The sequence below is a fragment of the Opisthocomus hoazin genome, chromosome 4 (genome assembly GCF_030867145.1).
Source record: "Opisthocomus hoazin isolate bOpiHoa1 chromosome 4, bOpiHoa1.hap1, whole genome shotgun sequence".
NCBI lineage: Eukaryota > Metazoa > Chordata > Aves > Opisthocomiformes > Opisthocomidae > Opisthocomus > Opisthocomus hoazin.
Genome location: NC_134417.1, coordinates 4,021,658 through 4,040,741, shown reverse-complemented (window position 1 = coordinate 4,040,741; position 19,084 = coordinate 4,021,658). Strand labels below are relative to the sequence as shown.

Genomic DNA, 19,084 nt, shown 5'->3' with positions numbered 1-19,084 from the left:
AGGGCAGCAAACTGATGCTGAGCTGTATTTAGTGAGCTGTGGATAAAGTGTTAGATGGGACGCTGGGCTTACTGCGCTATATCTGCAGTTGCCTTCTTCAGAAAACTGCTTTGGCTCTGGCTAGGTTCACTTCTTCCAGTCAGTGTAGGACTTGCTGGCCACTCTAGTTTTCAGGGCTTGCTGTCTTCTCATTTCAAGCAAGGCCATGGGATGCCTTGCTCTTGGGATATTCCTTACCCCCTTCTGCAGTGGATTTGGGGTTGCCTTGCTGAGTTCCAGGTGTTCCAGGGACTTCTGTCTAACTTGGCCTTCTCCCTGCTTCCCACGCTGTATGTTCTTGCTGATTTGCCCTTTTGCTTACACTGCACTGAGAAGCCGCAGTTTCTCACTGCAAGAAAACCACAGCCTCATCTGTTCCAGCTATTCCATCTTCATGGACAGTGACAGCAGGACCCATGGCAGGACACCAGGAACGTTTGGGGACAGGGCAGGTGGCAGGAATGGCATTTTGCCAGTATCGAAACTGCAGGATCGGGACAGGTCTGCAGAGGGAGCTCCCAATTTATAGTCAGGAGGGGAAATGCTGGCTGGTCTTTCTAACACAAGTGCTGAGCTATGATCCACACAGCAACTGCTCTTATCGCTGACAACCCAGTGTCTTGCAAGCATGGCTGTTGTTATTACAGAGTATTATTGGGACATGAGGCAGTGTGTCAAACAAATAACATTGCCCCACTTTTAGCAAATTGCAAAGGCACAGCTGTCAGAGGAAGGGGACCTGACCGAGCCCAGAGCAGCATGAGAGTGCTCAAGCTGGAAGGCTTGCTAAAGTAGACAGATTTTCAGCAGGTCTCTGAAGGAAACAGCCCCAGTTTTGGTGAGGGAGAGACTATTCTGAGGCTACAGTGTGATTTGAAAGGAGGCATTATGCTGGGAGTGACCAGAAATGAATGGGTAACAAGGGAGACGTGTCAGAGCAGATGGAGGTAGGAAAGCTTTACCCATGACTCTGGACAAAATTCTGCTTTATGAACCAGTCTGTGCTTGTTTGATGTGTGCTGCATTTTGTGTGTGTGCACACGTGGAATGGCTCCAAGGAAAATACGCTCATTTGCTCTATTGGTGAAGAAAAATACCTGCTTTCCAGAACATACTCGGAATGCATGCCCTTTGGGGAGTGCTAACAGGTCCCATAGGATCCCTTGTACCGTCACCGCTCAGATCTGCGAGTCTCTGCTTGCTCAGCATCCCCACCCTTGCCTTTTATTTCTGAGAGCTTTCAGGAGCAGTGGGAGAAGGGGCCCTGATTTTTCTCACTGTCTAAGTTTGTTTCAGGGCACCTGGAGGCTGCAAGTATCAGGGGAGTGAAGAGATCTCATGGCCTTCACAAATACACCTGTAGATTGCCGAGCCTTTCGCAAGTCAGTAACGTGCTGGGCTGGAGTAGCGCAGAGTGGCTCGGCTAACCAGTACTTTGTGGGTATTAGTCATGTGCTCTTGAGATGCAGGCCAGAGTCTAAATACACCTTTGTGGCCAATAGCTTGTTACTGATGCCTAATGAGGGAATGTTATATTTAGACTTCAGCAAAGCTAGCTGCTGTCCTGTAGAGTTAACTTCCCTCATCAGGCACGCTATGGAATACTTTTGTTTCATGACATGAAAACAATATATTCGAGAACTTTTCATCTGCCCAAGTCTGGCAGTGCTCTTGCTGATGCGCTGTGCACGCTGGATATATGTGGGGGTTTTGGGTGACCTCTGTGCATCTTGAATGATGCTGCAGGCAGTATTTATCCACCGGTCCTTGACAGCCTGGAGAGTTCACAGCCAGCTGGTACAATACTACCTGGACATCTGTAGCAAACCTAGTTTAGATAAAGTGTTTATTGCAACGTATGAGAGATGGGTTGGAGTAATACCCTAACGTGGGGAAAAATAATGTTTGCTCTGGCCATAGACTGCCAAGGCTGCAATTTTTGATTACCCATCGTCAAAACATGTCCCAGTTCTTGGTCTGTGGCCTCATTCTCTCAAGCAACTCTAAATGAAATACTGCTGCTGCTGCAGTTATCTAAAAGCTTCTGTTGAGTCTGAGCTGGATTTGTCTGACAGATGTACCTATTACTCTTTAGTTTTGAGGGAAGGTCTTGCACAGTGCTTTGTCCCAACCGTGGGACAAGAATATAGACTATTCAAAGCGTGTCCTGTTTCTTACGGAGACCTTAGGGCTGTGCTGGCTACGTTTGTAGTAGCACCGTATCACCTGGCATGTAACTGGTGCAGGCTGATCACTGCATTCCCCCTCTACGGCAAACACTCCAGATCCCCTCTAGATAACTTCTCTAATCTCTTCTTCCTCAGATCTACTCACCAGCCTTCTCTGACACAGGCACAAATGGAAAGAAAACGAATTGTTTAAGTATCTGCTGCAGGACAGCCACTTGTCTCTGTGCAGGACAGAAGTTACTGCTGTCCTTTGGGAATGAGGTAGTTCAGGATATTTGCGCACTCGTGTGCTGACCACGCAGGGATCGGTCTTTCTCCAGCGCTCCGGAGTTTGCAGACCAGCACCATCAGAAGTAAAACAGATGCCATTTCCTCTTCAGCCAGAGATGCGAATGAGCCATGAGGGATCACACTGCTATTGATGTTAGGGGATCAGGATTCACCTCTTCAGCAGCCAGACCTGTGCTGTGCTTTACTGGAACCAAGAAATACACACAGAAGCCAGCCTGCACATCTTATTGCCACAATCATCACCTGGTTTTGGATCTCATCCCCTGTTTGTCTCCAAGTCAAGGAGTTGTGTTTGGCTGGACAGGGGATTCACAGATTTGAAGGAAATAGCAGCAGCTTGCTAAAAACTGAAGTTGGTGGCAGGATGGATAGGAATTAAGTATACAGGTAATCAGTCTCAGATATCTAACTAGGGCTTGTACCTCTCTGTTACCTTGTGCTAACTTGCAGTAGATGAGGAGAAGCTCTCCAAACACAGTTTCATTCAAGCAAAACCCATGTTGTGCAGCAGCTCTGTCCACTCTGCATCCACGTGTGGGTCCATTGCTTGAAGAGGACTGTGAGGTCAAGCAGTGATTTGACGTTCAGAGCTGTTCTGCTTTCTGCCGCAGCTGTGCTCCAGAGAAGCTACTGCAAGTATTGGAAATCCCAAGGAGCTGGTACAGGTGAGGCTAGCAGCACACTATGGCCAGGCAGGCCCATCAAAGGAGCTGCACAGTCCCTTTGCCATACGCAGACACTCTTCTCTATGGGGAGAATAGGATTTGTAACCACCCAGTAGCTTACAAGAGCTTACAGCTGCTGTCCATGCAGAGCCACTTCGTGGCATTCGGCATCTGATGCCACTTAGGCACCTGAACCCATGGGAGCCTGACTCCTGTGTGGGTCTGGGGTGATGCTGAAGGGCAGGTTCAGCTGAGCTGATTTTGGTCAGTGCTTGCTCAGCGTGGACAGGAAGCCCTGTACGTTGCCGTTCCGCCCATTTAGCAGGGTACCATGCTGGCCGCACAAATTTGAATTGCTGGTGCCCACAGTTTAATTTCAATGGCAGACATTAAGCTGGTCACTGCAGAGCAGATGTCTGGATAACGGCAAGCACCAGGAAGGCAGGCAGGGATGAATACTGGGCTGTACTGGTTCAGTCTCCCTCTCCATGCCCACAAATTCTAGTCTCTCCCAACTCGATGATAGGCTGCTCTCTCCTGCCTTGCTGTCCGTGCTGCGCACAGGGCAGCGTTCCGTGTGTGATCCGGGTACTGTGGTTCCAGCTCTTCCCCTGGTTCTGGGAGATGAGGGTTGCGCAGGGCTAGCAGTGCCTGTGCCTTTCCTGGGGACCCTCCCCCTGTACTCGGAGTCCCAGGCAGAGTTCCAGCTCCACTGCTGCTTTTAGGTGTAGCTCAAACGTGGATGTGCAGAAGTGCTGCCTTTGAAGGCAGAGTGCTTGGAGTTACGGGGTAGGCAACCAAATTTGCCATGCAGGCAGTGCCCCTGTAGCAATGCCCTTGCTGCAAATGTGCCCCTCGTTGCTCTGCCTTGGAGATCCAGCACCAAGCATGCAACACAGCACAGACAAGGGGCAGATGTACAGACAAAGAAAAGGGAAGTGAAAGCTCCAGTTCTCCCCTCTCTGACGCAGGTTGCCAGAAATGGCTTTGGCTCCATCCCACCTTTGGGGATTTAGAGTAGTAAAGATCTTTGAATCCATCTCACAGTAGCTGACAGGGATCTTCGGTCACATACACACAGAGAAAATCAGCCTCTAAGTCTGTTTCTCTGCATGGAAACATGCAGGGATAGTTTTCTTTCAGTTCTTTAAAGTCTCTTCCTCACACCTAGCTAGATTTGGACTAGACAAGGCAGGAATGGGGCAGTCAGTGCTAAGTATCCTAATGCACAATGTGTTTCTGATCAGTCTGGGATTTATTTATTCCCCATGGAGACCTGTGGTAGGGCAGACAGACAGGAAAAAGATGGCAACTCAAGGGGTCTGGCGAGTGATCATAAATGGGGTGGCAGGCCACCAAAGCCTGGGGGACTGAATTGGTGCGGGAGCAGAAGGGATCCCCGGCTGGGACTTTTTGATACAGAGTATTAGGACAGAAAGGGGGAGGGAAAGGCAGGGAACATGGGCTTGCTAGTCACTTCAGCTGCAGCATGAAGAGGGAGAGCGGGGGCTGCAGGAACATGTCACGCTCACTCTCTGAGCTGTTTGAGTTGAGGAAGTTGTCCGCGGCTGAGTTTCCTTTCCCTCTCTGTACTATTGAAACAGGAAGCTGGTGAGCTGAAGCTGCCTGATCGTTACACACAGACACACAGGCAGCTCTGGCAGCTCCTGGATTGGCATTCAGGTTTCCTCCAGTTCCAGCGATGGATCAGTGCTGGTACCACGGCAACATCACTCGCTCCAGAGCCGAAGACCTGCTCTCCAAAGTAGGCAAGGATGGCAGCTTCCTTGTGCGGGCCAGTGAGTCAATTGCTTCGGCATATGCGCTCTGCGTGCTGTAAGTACAGCTTTCAACCTCGCGCTTCACGCAGACACTTTTGTCCCCGCTTGTGCAGGGTGTTACCCGCTGCGTCCTCTCCAGCACAGAGGCAAAGAGCCGCTGTACCCACTGGGAAGGTGCAGCCCGCATCGGGGCATGGCTGGTTTCACCTGACTGGGCCACAGGGTAGGGAAGGGTTGGGAACAGGGCCAGGCTGAACAAACCCATATTATTCTACTGCTATACTGCTCACGCTGCTCTTGCCCCTGATTCAAAAGGAGAGAATAATCGAAGATACTACTGTGGCTGTGCTATGAGAGAAAACAACCTCTTCACCTCTTTGAGCCTATTAACAACTTGGGTCAGGCTTTTACACTTAACAACTCAAGTACTGACCTTGGTACCCTCCCAGGGACTTTTCCTGCTCTGGTTCAGTGTGTGTTTGACCCACCTGCTTGTACAATGCCGTGTCCCGTTCAGCAAAAGACTTGAATAATTCCTGGAGCTGTGCATGATACACCCGGCACAGCGGTGATTCTACCTGCATCATTAATGTGGCTCATGGGGTAAATATTTCATGTGGGAAACAGCGAGAGAATTGCTGGCAGCCCTGACCCTGCCATTCTGGTTGGGAGCAGAAAGCAAGGCCTCCTGCCCTGGGTTTGTGAGGGGCAGGTGTTATTCCTGGTGGCAGGAGTGCAGGGGCAAGAGGAGACTGAAGTCAGTAGGTGAAGTCTGAAGCATTTGACTTTACACTGCAGAGAGAGAAGACAGTTGCTCTCTGCTTAGGAAAGATGAAGAGAGCCTCTGTGGGACCCTGTTCTGCCTGTCAGATCATCTTTGCTGCCATTGTGCAGCAGATTAATAAAACTTACTTCATCCTTCCCCCACATTAAATTACAAGCAGGTTCCTCAGTGTAGTTTCCTTCTGAAAGTATATTTCTTGCAGTGGTAAAGGTGGTGCTGCTGTATATAGCTCTGGTCTAACTGCTTGTCTCTGAGGTCAGACTTCTGGTGACAGCACAGTCTGCTGCAGAGGATTCATCTGCAGAACAGCATAGGGCTGGGTAACTGCCCTGTAAGCATAGGTGTTGGACTGTCAGAGATCGGTGGTTGGGTGATGGGGGTGTTCACAAAGTGCAGAGAGCCTCTGTGCCTGCCTGTTGAGATGTTTGTGTAACGTGGGGAAGAGTTTTGTCTTTCTGGAGCAAGCAGAGAAAGAAGGGCGGCTGCAGATGAATAGCCAGGACAAGCAGCAGGAAGGAGGGGCAATCACGTAGCACGGGCTGAGAGCCCAAGTTGCAAGTCAGGCAACATTTTACTAGAAGACTGTTGCTTCCACTGAGTGTTTTTAGTATGACTGCTTTGATTTGCCTTGTAACCAGTATGTGCACAAAATATTTTTTACAGAGTGATGGTGGGGATTCTAGAAAGAGAAGGTGCTGTAAAAATGTCTACTAACATGCATTTGCATAAGTTTTTCCATTGTAAATGTTAACGCAGCCAACTTTGAAAGCCTTTTGTGACTTGAGAGACATGGGATCAGGAAACAGAAACAATATCATGACCAGGATTTTCTGAACCGGGAGCCAAAGGTTCTTAAATCCATTCTGAGGTGACTAACATGAATGGCTTGATTAAAGAAATGGGGAGCTCCCCGCCTGGTCAGCCAGGAGCAGCCAGATCTGTGGTGCAAAGGGCTGGCATTAATTAGCCCAAGAAATGTCACACAAATGTCTGTCAAAGTACCTAACAAGCTTTCAGCTTATGCTGGTTTGTAGTTAGTTTGTGAAGAGAAAGGGTTAAAGGTGGTGAATAAGTCTTTCCCTCTGAATGTCATCTTGACAAAATGGGCAGCTTTGCTGAAGCTGAAAACTTCCTCAGAGATGTATCAGTTTCAGCTGTGTTATTGACTGGAAAGTGTTTGAAGTTTGAGCTCTTCAGTCCCTTCTGTTCGAAAAACAGAGAGGCTGGAGACAAAGAATGGAGAGGGGGGAATTGAAAGCCTGACTGCAAAAGGTTTTCACAAAAAAAGAATTCTGTTGAAAGTGAGAAAGTGTCAACTGTGTATAGATAAGGAAAACAAAAAACCATGAAATTTGCTCTGAAAAAGAAGTGTCGTATTATACAAAGCTCTAATATTTATTGGGCAGATCAGTCAAAATCCAGCAAAAGCACTTATTATTATATCATGGAATAAAATAGTGATTTTCTTGAAGAGCTGCTTTAGGAAAATAGGGTTTGTATAAATATAGACAAGTAAGGGAGGTGTATTTGTAGGGCCTTTTAAGCATGCCTTCCCTCTTTTTCTGAAACTTACAGCAGCTGCCTTTAACTTAGCAGTGAGGTGAAACGGCAAATGCAGAAGGAACGCTCCTCCCCCTGCACTGCTGTCCTCTGCTCCACTGGCCACCCTGCCCCATAAAAGGCAAGAAGCAAAGCCATTTTCCTCCTCCTTTCTCTGTGCCTGGATCATTTGATCTGCCAGTTTTTTGACAAGAAAAGGGCTCTCTAGCTCCCAAAATCAAAGAGAGCCTGCTTAGCGTTCACAGTGCTGCACGGGAACTGGTACCGTTTCTCGGGGGGATCTTCTGTTGGTGGCTGTGTGTGAATGGCTGCAGGATTAGTGCTTCTAGGGAAGCTCTCAAAGGCTAGCTGCAGCTTTGGGATCCCTCTCGGAGGACACTGCCTGTGACATGCCATTTCCAACCCCCTGGGGGGACGGCCTCTCTCAGGGTGCACATAGCACCATGCCTAGCGTGGCAGTCCTGTTGAGGATTTCCAGGTGCTCCCAATATGCACATTATCACCTATGCGTAAAAACACGTACAGCAGGAGAAGAAAGAGAAAATACAAGCCTTATCCCCTTTCCTCCTCTGGCTGGTTGAGAGGGCGGAGAGATGACAAAGTACTTGGAGACATGTTTAAGTTGAGGCTGATGTTGTATTTACCCCCCACAAAACCAGCCTGAACAGTGGTTTGGCAATTCTGAACTCATACCCAGTTTTTAGGGAGGACCTGGAATGTGACAGTAATTGGGGCCACATAACTTGACAGTCAGGATGCTGACGAGAGAAAGCCTAAGGGTAGAAATGGAGTAAGAGTCCTAGTCTTCTCCATCCACATGCCCTAAATTAAGGGACTTCTAAAGAGGATTCCTGCTTCTGATCTTAGGAAGTGCTTCTCCCTGCTGTCTTGCCCAACAGCCCTTCTTTGCTTACTCTTCCATAGATCTTACCTGTCCTCAGCTAAAAACCTCTTTATGAGTATTATGACAGCAGCCTTGTAAGGCCTGTGTAATGGGGCACCTTCTGTGAAGGTAACAAGGAGGGTCCTCTTGTGACGCAAGAGCCATTGAGCTGGTTTGTTTATCAGTTTCATAATCTCCACACACACAACTTTTCTCTCATCAGCTGTACGAGCAGTTCTACTTAGCCCTGTTTGCGTATCAGCAGGAGGAAATGGTGTAAGACAACTGCATTGACAGATAAAAACAAAACCCGTACCCTTCCTCGGGACATATCCTCATCTGGTGTCAATTGCCCTGGGCTTGGTGAAATAAGCAGTGTTGTAGCGATCCAAAGAGTCTGGGGATCATGTCTGTGACTTCCAGCTCTGTACCAGATCCTCAGATGCATGAATGTGAAATGGGCTTACATTGCTTAGTGAAGTGTTACTGAGCTCTGGGAGCCGTTCTAATTCTTCTGTGTGCTTTGTGTTAATGCCATCAAAACATACAGGTTCATGTGGATACATGACAAAATCCTCCAAACACCCTGGAAAAACATCGCTATGATTTAGGAGTAATTTCATTTCCAATTGCTCTTTGTGATTCCTTGTATAAGGCTGTCTAAAATCCTGGTGATCTCTCTTTCTCTCTCCTGCACGGAGTGATTCTGAAAGGCATATGATGAATAGACTCACAACATAATTGTGGAAGAGATGAGGATGTTTTATTGACCTGCCTGATCTCCCCAGTTGGAGGGGCTGACCTCAGCCCCCATTTCATGATGATTCCACAGATAATGCAGTGGAAGCTCTGAGAGTGGATTTCATTTTTTCCTTTGAGAGTAAGATGGTTGAAACCAGCATCATTTGCTGGCTTAAGGCCATATTGTATGTTTTTTTGCAGGTGACTTAAAAGATTTGATCAACCTGTTACTCACCTGGGAGAAAGCTAAAAATATACTTTATGTTTTTTTGAAGTCAACACTTCTTGGGCAGTCTCCACAAAGCTCAGCAGCTGCTGAGGAAGTTCATGCTTACCACGTTACGGCACTGCTCAGGCTCGCTTGGGGTCTTGTACATTAATGTGGCCCTCCACGGGGCAAAAGACTCCTGCATCCCCCCTTAAAGAAGAATCTGATTTAATTCAGCTGTGACAAAACGTTCATTATGGCTGATCTACAGTCATATATGTACAGTGTGCGTCCGCACCAGGACAGCGAGATGGTTTTCATTTAGGCTGTTGTTTAAGATTTGTGCATGAAAATGTGCCTAGCAATCAGCTGTCTTACTGTGATTTAGCTGAAATCTATTATTTGTTTTTTCCAATACAAGTCAATGCACATACTAGTGCTTCAATTTACTCATTCATTCCTGATTTTGGCCCTGTGTCTTTTGGATTTCTGCTTTTTCTTTCCTTCCTGAGACGCCCACTCTACTGACAGCTAGAGCCATTTGGTGTTTTTTTTCTTTCCAGCCAGAAGAAGAGTTGAATAACTCACTCTGAGGCTAAGGCTGATTTCACTTTCTGCAGTGACATCTGCAAACATGTCTCAGTGACCGAGAACACTTCAGGTTTGTGTTAGTTCAGTCTCCAGGGAAAGAAAGAAAGAAAAAGCAAACTGTTTAAAACCCTTCTGCATGAAGCCATCTATGTGTCTCGGGATCTTCCAATACTTTTTCTCATGGGGAGGGGTGCCATGGTGTGATTGCCTTCTGGAGATGGTCTAACCATATCTCCTCTGATCTGTTCCAGGTTCCGGAATTGCGTTTATACCTACCGAATTCTGCCCGGTAAAGACAATAAGCTAATTGTCCAGGTAAGCCATGCAGTGTACCATTCGGTCCTACAAATATGCACCTAAGACTGCTCACTGCTTTCTTCATAGAAGTTCTAACACCAAGAGAAGAAGGATACAAGGAGTTAAACTGATGCCCCCAGCTAGTACAGTGCTAATCTCCAGTCCACTGCTACGGAGATTTTAGTGTCTGGTGCACTGCTGTGGCCGTTGGCACACTGTTTAACATGCGTGCCTTCAGTTTAGTGGCACTGCCATGTTTTATGTAACTGAGAACCTCAGCCCAGGGAATACCTTTTCCTTGGAAGCCAGCTTCTTAACAATACATCATGGATCTTTTCAATCCAAAACTGCTTCACGATTTACCTACACCCAGAGAATGTAAATTGAGTTGTGGTCTCAGGACCCAGAAAGTACCAGGATTGAGGGTAGGAGTTTCAGGCCTTCTGTTTATTCCTATTCTGCTTTAGGATCCTGAACAAGCCACTTTCCCTTCCTGTACCACCTTTCAGTCCTTGCTTTCTCGATATAGATCATGAAACTTTGGGTGGGGAGGGAGGCATGGTCTCTTGCAGCCCTAAGCAGTGGGCATGGGTTTACGAGGAGGCGGTAGGGGCTGCAGCCTACCCATCCTCTTAGCACAGCCAGTGCTGCATTGGGATTCCCTGTACAATGAAATGGAAATGCCTGTCCTACCCATGTGCCCCGGTCTGCCCTGCTATTTAGAGGGGGGTTCCTACTTTTTTTCTTTCCTAGTTCAGATGACAATTAGTTTCCCACACTAGAAATACAGATTTCTGCCAACTCCATGCGCAGTTCACATGCACCATGTTACTTACGTAGTTCCTGATGTGCTTCAGGGACATCGGTTTTTCTTTGAGATCTGCACCAGAGAGGCAGCATATCAGAAACTAGAGTGATCAGGTTAGTGAGGACAGTTGGGTGCTGGCAGCTTGCTTTCAGCTGTGGGCTGTTGATAGGAACTGTGATTGTGTGTCCTGGGTGCGCACACCCAGCCTGGCTCCCTTGAGAGCCACTTTTGGGTGGCTCGGGCTGTTCTTAGGAGCCCCACTCAGACGCAGCTCTGCATGCACCCAGCTGTATTGCCACCAGGGCCAATTCCAGGCTCTTGGTGCTGTGCTCCAGAGGACTGTGTGCCCGTGGACAGTCACCAGCATCAGCGTGGTGTCCCAGTTGGCCTTGCCAGCTACAGCTGGTGTCCCCAGAGCCATTGAGATACCTCTGTGTCACTTGCTACAGCACTCTTGTCCTCCTCAGAGAGGAGCTGGCAGCAGGACACAATGCAGGTCTTGACCTGGGTCTGTATGCATTACGATGGCATGTCACCAAAGCTAATCCATCTTCTCAGAGCACCAGGCAACACTGTGCAGAGGAACCTGTGCAGGCTCTGCAGGCTGCTAGCACGGGGCCAGCACTCAGCTGGGGCCAATAACCTGTCATTCTGATCTGGGTCTGCACAGCGTGCTGCAGGCTGTTTGTAGGAATACTTGATTTTTCCTCATCATCTGATCTATCTCAGCCTTATTGTCCGAAATAATGTCTTCTGGCTTGTTGTGCTGGTGTGATGACGTGTTGTGATGGTAAGATCGATGTCCAGAAGGTGATGCGGTGTTTATCATTATTTATAGTACCTAGAGCAGCTGCTGAGATCTCATTGTGCCAGATAGCTCACAAGTGAAGCACCCCAGGCAGGGAGAGTTTTGGGGAGACCCGAGGCCCAGGGAATGGGTACGACTATCCAAGTCCTGCAGCTGCTCTGTGGCAGAGCCAGGATGGGGCCCAGGTCCTGCTAATGATGTTCTTGCTCTTTGCACTGGCGCTGTGACAAGGAAGGGAACTTGTGGAACCCTAACTCTGAATGGGTTTGGGGTATGAGTTTGGCAGCTGCTTTGTCTTTTGCAAAACAAGCACAGAAATTATCATATGTTGGCTTTTCACCTGAGGGAGAGGAGGAAACAACGGCCAGAGGTTACCTGCAAAGGCAGCTACACAGCCCCACGCTTTGCCTTTTGTGCCCTGGATAGGTCTTGGCACCGGGGGCAAGCCCTGGCCCCCCTCCTCGTACCTCAGCTGCCCTGCTGGCACGTTGTCCGAGTGGTGCTGAGCATGCAGCCTGGCCTGCAGCCTCTTCTAGAAAAGCACAGACACCACAAGTTACAAAAGGGTTTGAAATTTGAGTGCAGAGCAACGTGCGCATGTGCAGGCAGCTCTTCAGAGTATGCTGGACTGTAGGCTGCTCCCAGGACCCCCCCGCTACGGTATGGTGCAGGCTTGGCATGTAGTTCTGTACGTTACAACCTGGGCAGATGTGAGTTACTTCTCCCAGTTTGTAGTGGGTCTGTAATTGTTTCTGCCATGGCAAAGGGCCTGTTTGCGTGCACAACTACTCCATTTGTCCACAGATCAGAGCACTGATGCTGTAAGAAGTCAGTACTTCTCTCTGCTGTAGCAATGGGCAGCTCTTATGCTCGATCAAGGTTTATGAACAGGCAGAAGATGTGACTGATGTCCATCAGCTCAGGTTTTCCCCACCACGCACACCTTCACCTCCTCACCTTCTAGTTCTCCCCAGAGAATTCTGCAGGGTATTGTTTATAAATGAATATATCATCATCCTCTTTGGGGAGGGATTATCAGACGACTGCTGGATCCCGACAGTGTTGTTAGGACTCTATGGGATCTTTCTGAATGAGACTTTTTGAAACCTACTAAATCTGTTAAGGAAATATGATCTACTAGAAGTACACCTGAACTGATTTGTATGATTCTCTTGGGATACGTGTTATGGTTGTGAGGGATTTCTCTTGCTTGTGTGTTGTGGGATGCAGAGGGACTGTGGTGGAATACCTTTGTGTGCTGGCTTGCCAGGAGCTGTAGGTTGAGTATCAGGAGTAGGCTAAATAAAGCATGTTGTTAGCGCGTGTTTTGAAGACACACCACCTCCCGTTCTGTGCTGCTTTATTCCAGTTCTGTGGGAGAGGCAGAAGAAGGGGGCTGGCTGCTTCTGGGAAGAGAGAGACGCAGTGAGAGTTGTAATCGAGGCTCAGAGCAAAACAGTTTCATGTTGTTGGCTGCTGGTTTTGGTACGTTGTTCCAGCTGGACCAGGCTTTCTTGGTGGCTTGTGTGTTGACTTCTGGATAAAACAAAAACTGCTTCATGTGTATTAAGAGATCAGATTTTTGAAAAGAATAGTTCTCCTGCACAAGGATGTAAAAGCTGTTGAATAGAAAGGAGTTTTGACTTTTTTAAAAATCCCGTTAAAAAGGAAAGTCTACTAATCCTATGGAATTAGATCAGGTTTTAAATTAATACAGCAATCAGTAGATGCTTCTCAGTTCTGGGTTTAAAAAAAAAAAAAAGGCATAGGAAAGATTCAGCACTAAATCCTGAGATTAGCCTATATTAGTTACAAATATGGGCCCTGATAGTGCAGTGGGACCTTTTTTGCCTGCACAGTGCTCTTTCCTGAAGCTAGCAAAGTTGTCTGCTTGCCCAGATCTGGTCTGTTGTCTGTCAGGCGTTTTTCATGGTGACAGCAGCTTCAGAAGATGTGTAATATCACAGCTACATACACAGCACTTCTGACATGACAGCTATCCCTCTGCCACTCTGGGGAGTTCTTTCACCTTTAAAGCTGCAAGTTGCTTTACATTTTTTTGAGTCTTGTAGGGTAGATTTCATTTTTCTAATTAGAGCCTGATCTGGCATTAGTGGAATGATACTCAGTGTCATTTTTTGTATGGTTAAATTAACTGTTCAAGTACAGGTGGCAGAAAGGGAGGTGCATGTGTTTGCACTGAGGTGCACATTTTTGCATTCAGGCTGAAGAAAAACTATTTGCATGTGTCCTTCCAGCATTTTGTGGCATGCTGTGTGATCTGCCATTGGGTTTCTGCATCTGCAGCAGCGCTGCAGCAGTTAGCATAGTCAGGAACCCTTCTTGCCTGCCGTATCTGGAATCAAACTGATATCCCCCCAAACCATACCAGGCCATAGTGGTTACACTCATAGACTTTTTTCCTTTAAATACAAATAGAAATTCTTTCCCTTGTTTTCTGGGACTGCTGAATTTTCCCCTTCCATTACTTGAAACTTCAAAATACAGGCAAAGAAATCCATGGCTTGGATGAATCAAACTTGCATCCTGCTGATGAAAACATATTTAAGGAAGAGGGGGAGGAGTAACAAAAACCCCTTGAAACACAGGATCTGTAACAGTGAGTAGAGATCTTTGTCCTTATGCTGAGAACAATTAGTCATAAAGATATCTCTTTTAGAGACTCTCACTGTAGTAAAACACTGAGCACTGGGAAGCTGAGACAGGAAGAGACCAGAAGACAGTTACACAGAGATCCAGGAGCACAGGCACGAGGTGGAAATCAACTGCCCCCGAGTCAGCTTCGCTGCTGCCTGCCTGTCGGGCGAGTCACAGCTGGGGTTCTTAGCTTTCTTCTCTGTAAAAACAAATCAAATGCCATTTTCCCGTGCTCAGATGGGGAGGCATATTTAATGTGGAGTTGTTGAAAGTCTGGGGACTAGCTGAGTGTAATCATGTTTGTGCAAAGAGGGGCAGAGCAGCAAAGGAGTCCTTGGGAATCACAAGATCACACTAAACACTAGAGACAAACTGAAGACACTAAAAGTGTTTTTCTAAGACAGGTGTCTATGGTCAGCTCTTGCCATCCACACGCACAGAAGATAAAACTTTCCTATGCTGTCACTTAGAGTATCTCATTTATACAGCTAGCTGAGGTGCCAGTAAGACCATCATCACCGCACGTTCTGAATTCCTTGTGATCTTAGCATCTCCTCAACAAGGGGAAGTGCTCTTGATCCCATTTTACAAACAGGGAAATCAGTCCCAGTCTGAGGATTGAGTTACCAAAAATAATAAGATGTCCTTTTCTGACCTTACCAGGATCAGAGGGTGTGTGTGATTCATCAGTGTTCTTCCCCCCTCATTTTAGATGTGCACTCAAGGCTGTCACATAGTCAAAGCTGAGCTGTATCTCTGTAGTCAGTGGAGAAGAAACAGGTTTCTGACTGGGGTGAGCTACACTCTCCTTGGCAGGTTCTGTCTCTGTTGCCTAAAGAGCCTGGGGAACCCCCTTAAACTGCCAGCCTTGGCAGGCTGCAGTCAGGCAGGGAGATTCCCACTACAGCTGACTTGTTCAGCGTGAGAAGACACTGAGGTCAAAAGCTGCTGTTGAAAACCTGTGGTACTGCCTTTGCCTAGTGCTTCACCTTGCATTGCCTTTATATACTGCAATTTTAAAAGGTCGCTGTCAAGAGTATAGCCTGCCTCCTGAGTGAGGATGCTTGAAAGAGGTGGTGAGAAGGAAGAAGACACTGGCGTTGGCTGGTCAGTGAATATGGATTGGTACAGGATAGTGTGGTACCATTGCTAAAACCCTCTGGAGTTTCATCTCTAGATTTCTGGTTCATCTCAAATAGGAGTTCGCAGCTTATGTTATCTGATGGCTGTTCGGCAATCTTGCTGCAGCGCAATCCGTCATTTCTCAGTGGCAGCTAGATTGCATCTTAGTTTATGCTCATAGTCTATCAGATAACACTTTTCAGGTTGTTTGCAGGTTCAAGCACCTCATGCCACTCTGTGTGAAGGCTGGGGGGAGGTATCCTGATGGACAGATGTCAACATTGCACAAATGGGGCTGTCACCAAAGATGCCCTTGGTAAAAGCCACCCGAGAGAGAGTCAACCTAGTAGTTACGGAAACGGCTTTAGCTTCTTGCTAAAGGTGGAGTCTCCTTAAGAAACTGGGGCACCTGCAGAGCAAGCTTTTGGTAGCTCAGTGCCATGGTCAGGTTTCATAATCGTGCGCTGTATCCTCCTGCGCTGTGCAGCACAGCCTGGCCTCTGAGTGTGAGGAAGGCACAGCCTCCCACTGCTTTCCCGTGGGCATGACCTGGTGCTTTAGCTCCGTCATGCAACGGTCCCGTTCTGCAACCCAGGACTTGAACCAGACACGTTTGTCCACCACCTCAGGGCTCAGGCCTTGCCGACCACTGCTGCTTCCTGCTGGCAAGAGTGCTCTCTCCTCCTCCCTCTTGCCAACCTGTTGTTTTTTTTTTTCCTCTTGCATGACCCCTAAGTCTGCTCTCCCATTTGTGCCACGGTCGCAGCTCTTGCCTCAAGTTGAGTACCTGCCTTGAAATGTTGCCAAAGATCAAGGCTTCAGTCACCCGCAATGCCTTGAATGGTGTTTGCATCTTTTGGCTGCCGCATGCGAGAGGGCAGGAGTAGAGCTTGACTTGAGCAGGAGTAGGAACCAGTTTACATTTTCAGGCAAACTGGAAAATTTGAAAAAATGCGTTCAGGTGAAATGTTTAGGTTTGATTTTGAGCTTTTCAGAAACTGTCACACTGTTGGCAGGATGTTGAGAAAAAATGTCATTTCAGATAGAAAAACTGGATCATCCTTTTGAAAAAGTCCAGATAAGCAATTTCGAACTCACCTTTTTTTTAAAAAAAAATATTATTTTTGCATTGATGGAGGGCAGAGGGGGTTGAATGGAGGCCATGCCTTGCATAGCACATGCTCCAACCCTCTTCATTTTTTTAAATTTTTTTTTTTTTTAAGCAAAACTGTTTGTCCAGCTCCAGGGTCTGGCAATTTCAGTAGATTACCTTGTTGTGAGCAGGGATTGTGAAAAGGTGCCTCCTTCTCACACTGCATAAGAGACTGTATTACAGTATGGAAAACATTAGTGTTTTTAAAGTTACTGCCTGTCTTTTTCTTTCCGCTTCACTTCCCGGACTGTCCTAGCTGCCAGGCTCCTTGACAGAAAGCAGTGGTGTGCGTGCACCTTCCCGTGCTCTGCTCCGTGTGTAAACGTGGGAGACAGTTGTTTTGCAGTTCTAGTGCCAGATCATCATTTCTGCGAGCACGAGCACTCCTTGCATTCGTGCTGAAGTTCGCCATTGCAGCGAGCACTTTTTCAAAATTACTTCTATTCAGACTTATTACTTGTTGCAAAGGGAGGGTCTGGCCCTATTTACTTGTTGCTTTTGCTGACTTCAGTGAAAATTAAGGATGCCTTGGCAGCAGTGTTTTACATTGAGTGATCATCTAGCATTTTTTTTTTTTTTCTGGTAACTTTCTCGCCTGATAATGAGGTTGTGTGCAACAGGAAACAAATGGTGCGACGCGAGCAGTTAGAAAGCAGGCCAGCGGCTGTGACTCACTGCGTCAACTGACACCGAAGCTGCAGGTTACCAGTGTACTTGCAGCACTGGCTCCCTGAAGGTAGGAGAGCCGATGAATTTTGCGTATAGGTTTTCTCGCCAAAACCCTCCCTTGCCAGCACACTTTGAGAAACACATTTTGGGTAAAACATCCAGATTTGTACTCTGTCTCTGTATGGCTTGGCTAAATACGCTAGAAAGACCGAAATCCTCTATCCTGGAACAGGCAAGACATACAATGAAAGGGCTGCCTGTTCACGTCAGCCGGTCGGCAGGACTCTCCCTGCTTCTAGGCAGAGTTTGTGCTGGCTTCTGTTTGAGTCCTCCAGGGTGGAGCTCAGCGTAAAAGCTTCATCCGGCGTGTTAACCTGCTCTCGGAGCAGATGTACGGCTGCCCATCCTGCCAGCATGATCTGATAACATCGTGAGTTTAGGTCAGTTCCTGCATTCCCAGTGTCACTGCTGTTGTCACCAACGTCAGAGGCAGTGTCTGGCTGTGGTGCGTGCAGTATCACAGAATCACAGAATGGTTGGGGTTGGAAGGGACCTCTGTGGGTCATCTAGTCCAACCCCCCTGCCACGGTCACCTAGAGCAGGCTGCACAGGACCTTTTGTCCAGGCGGGTCTTGAATATCTCCAGAGAAGGAGACTCCACAACCTCCCTGGGCAGCCTGGGCCAGGGCTCCATCACCCTCAGAGTGAAGAAGTTCTTCCTCATGTTCAGACAGAACTTCCTCTGCTTCAGTTTGTGCCCGTTGCCACTTGTCCTGTAGCAAGTACCAAGTCTCTTGTGAGCCCTTTGCGGAGAGATGCAAAGTTTTTTGTCCTTCCTTTTGATACTGCACTGTAATCCTCATTTGCTGTGCCGCTCTGACACACGTGGCTGCAAAAAGGTTTTCTGTAGTAAGGATTTTGTGGTTTGATTTGGATCTATCTATATCTGATCAAAACTTTTCCGCTAGGAAGTTGCCCTTAAGCTGGTTTCGGTGGGAGATAATGAAAAGCAAAACCCTTTGGGTCACCCATTCACAACGTTGTAGCCACTTACACCTTCTGTCAGACAGCTGCGTAAGGATTTTGTACTCACTCAAATTGGTGTCAAAACCTCAAGGTCTCTGATGAGCACAGAGCCTGCCCAAAATATCACCTGCGGTCTGCTTGCAGCCGAGGGATGTTGGGCACTGTTGGCCTCCCTCTCCATTCTCCTTGGGAAAGTGGGATTTTATGCATAACAGCAAATTTCAAGAAGAGTTAATGCCAAGGATGGAATTGATTTCACCCAAGTTAGTTATTACCAGAGAAAACTTGCCGTGTTTGCGTTACTCTGTTGGCACTCGAGGGCTGAGGTATGATTATTTGCAGTCAGGGCTTCGCAAAATCTGTGTACTTCATGTTCATGCAAACTATCCAAATCTGTTTATACAAGGAAAATATTTTTTTCCGCTGTTGCAGCTGAGGTAGGAATAAACATAATGCATTTCACAGGTTTTGAAAAACTGAAAGAAGCAGCATTTAATAAAAGAGCTAGGTATTTCCTGAAACATGCACATTCCTGCTGCTGAATCTCTGGGTATACAAAATTATTCATACAAACAAACCATATCCAGCTTTTGTCTAGTTTGAACCCTTCCAGAATGTTTCCAGTTTCCTGAAAAATGTAAAAAAAAAAAAGCATTCAGAGAAAATTACTTAGATCAGGTTAAAGTGATATTATCATTTTGTTTTTCAAGCTTCAAAACATGAAATCAGGTATTTGAAAGCTGATGCATGCCATGAAGTGAAATCCGTTTTCCTTTTATCTGGATGTGCTTTCAGACAAAATTTCACTCCA

At 47.2% G+C, this 19,084-nt stretch overlaps 1 protein-coding gene across 3 annotated transcripts in view; it reads left to right on the top strand.

The window, feature by feature from the left end:
* Positions 1-4,834: 4,834 nt before the first annotated feature.
* INPP5D (inositol polyphosphate-5-phosphatase D) overlaps positions 4,835-19,084 on the top strand; it is a 55,342-nt gene continuing 41,092 nt past the window's right edge. For 2 of the 3 annotated variants that reach the window (XM_075417656.1, XM_075417655.1), the window contains exons 1-2: positions 4,835-5,020; positions 9,984-10,047. In XM_075417656.1, coding sequence (XP_075273771.1) covers positions 4,887-5,020; positions 9,984-10,047 — 198 coding nt within the window. In that variant the 5' untranslated portion in view covers positions 4,835-4,886. Of the gene's footprint in view, positions 5,021-9,735; positions 9,803-9,983; positions 10,048-19,084 lie in introns of those variants that run through there. The other variant, XM_075417657.1, reaches the window with a different exon arrangement.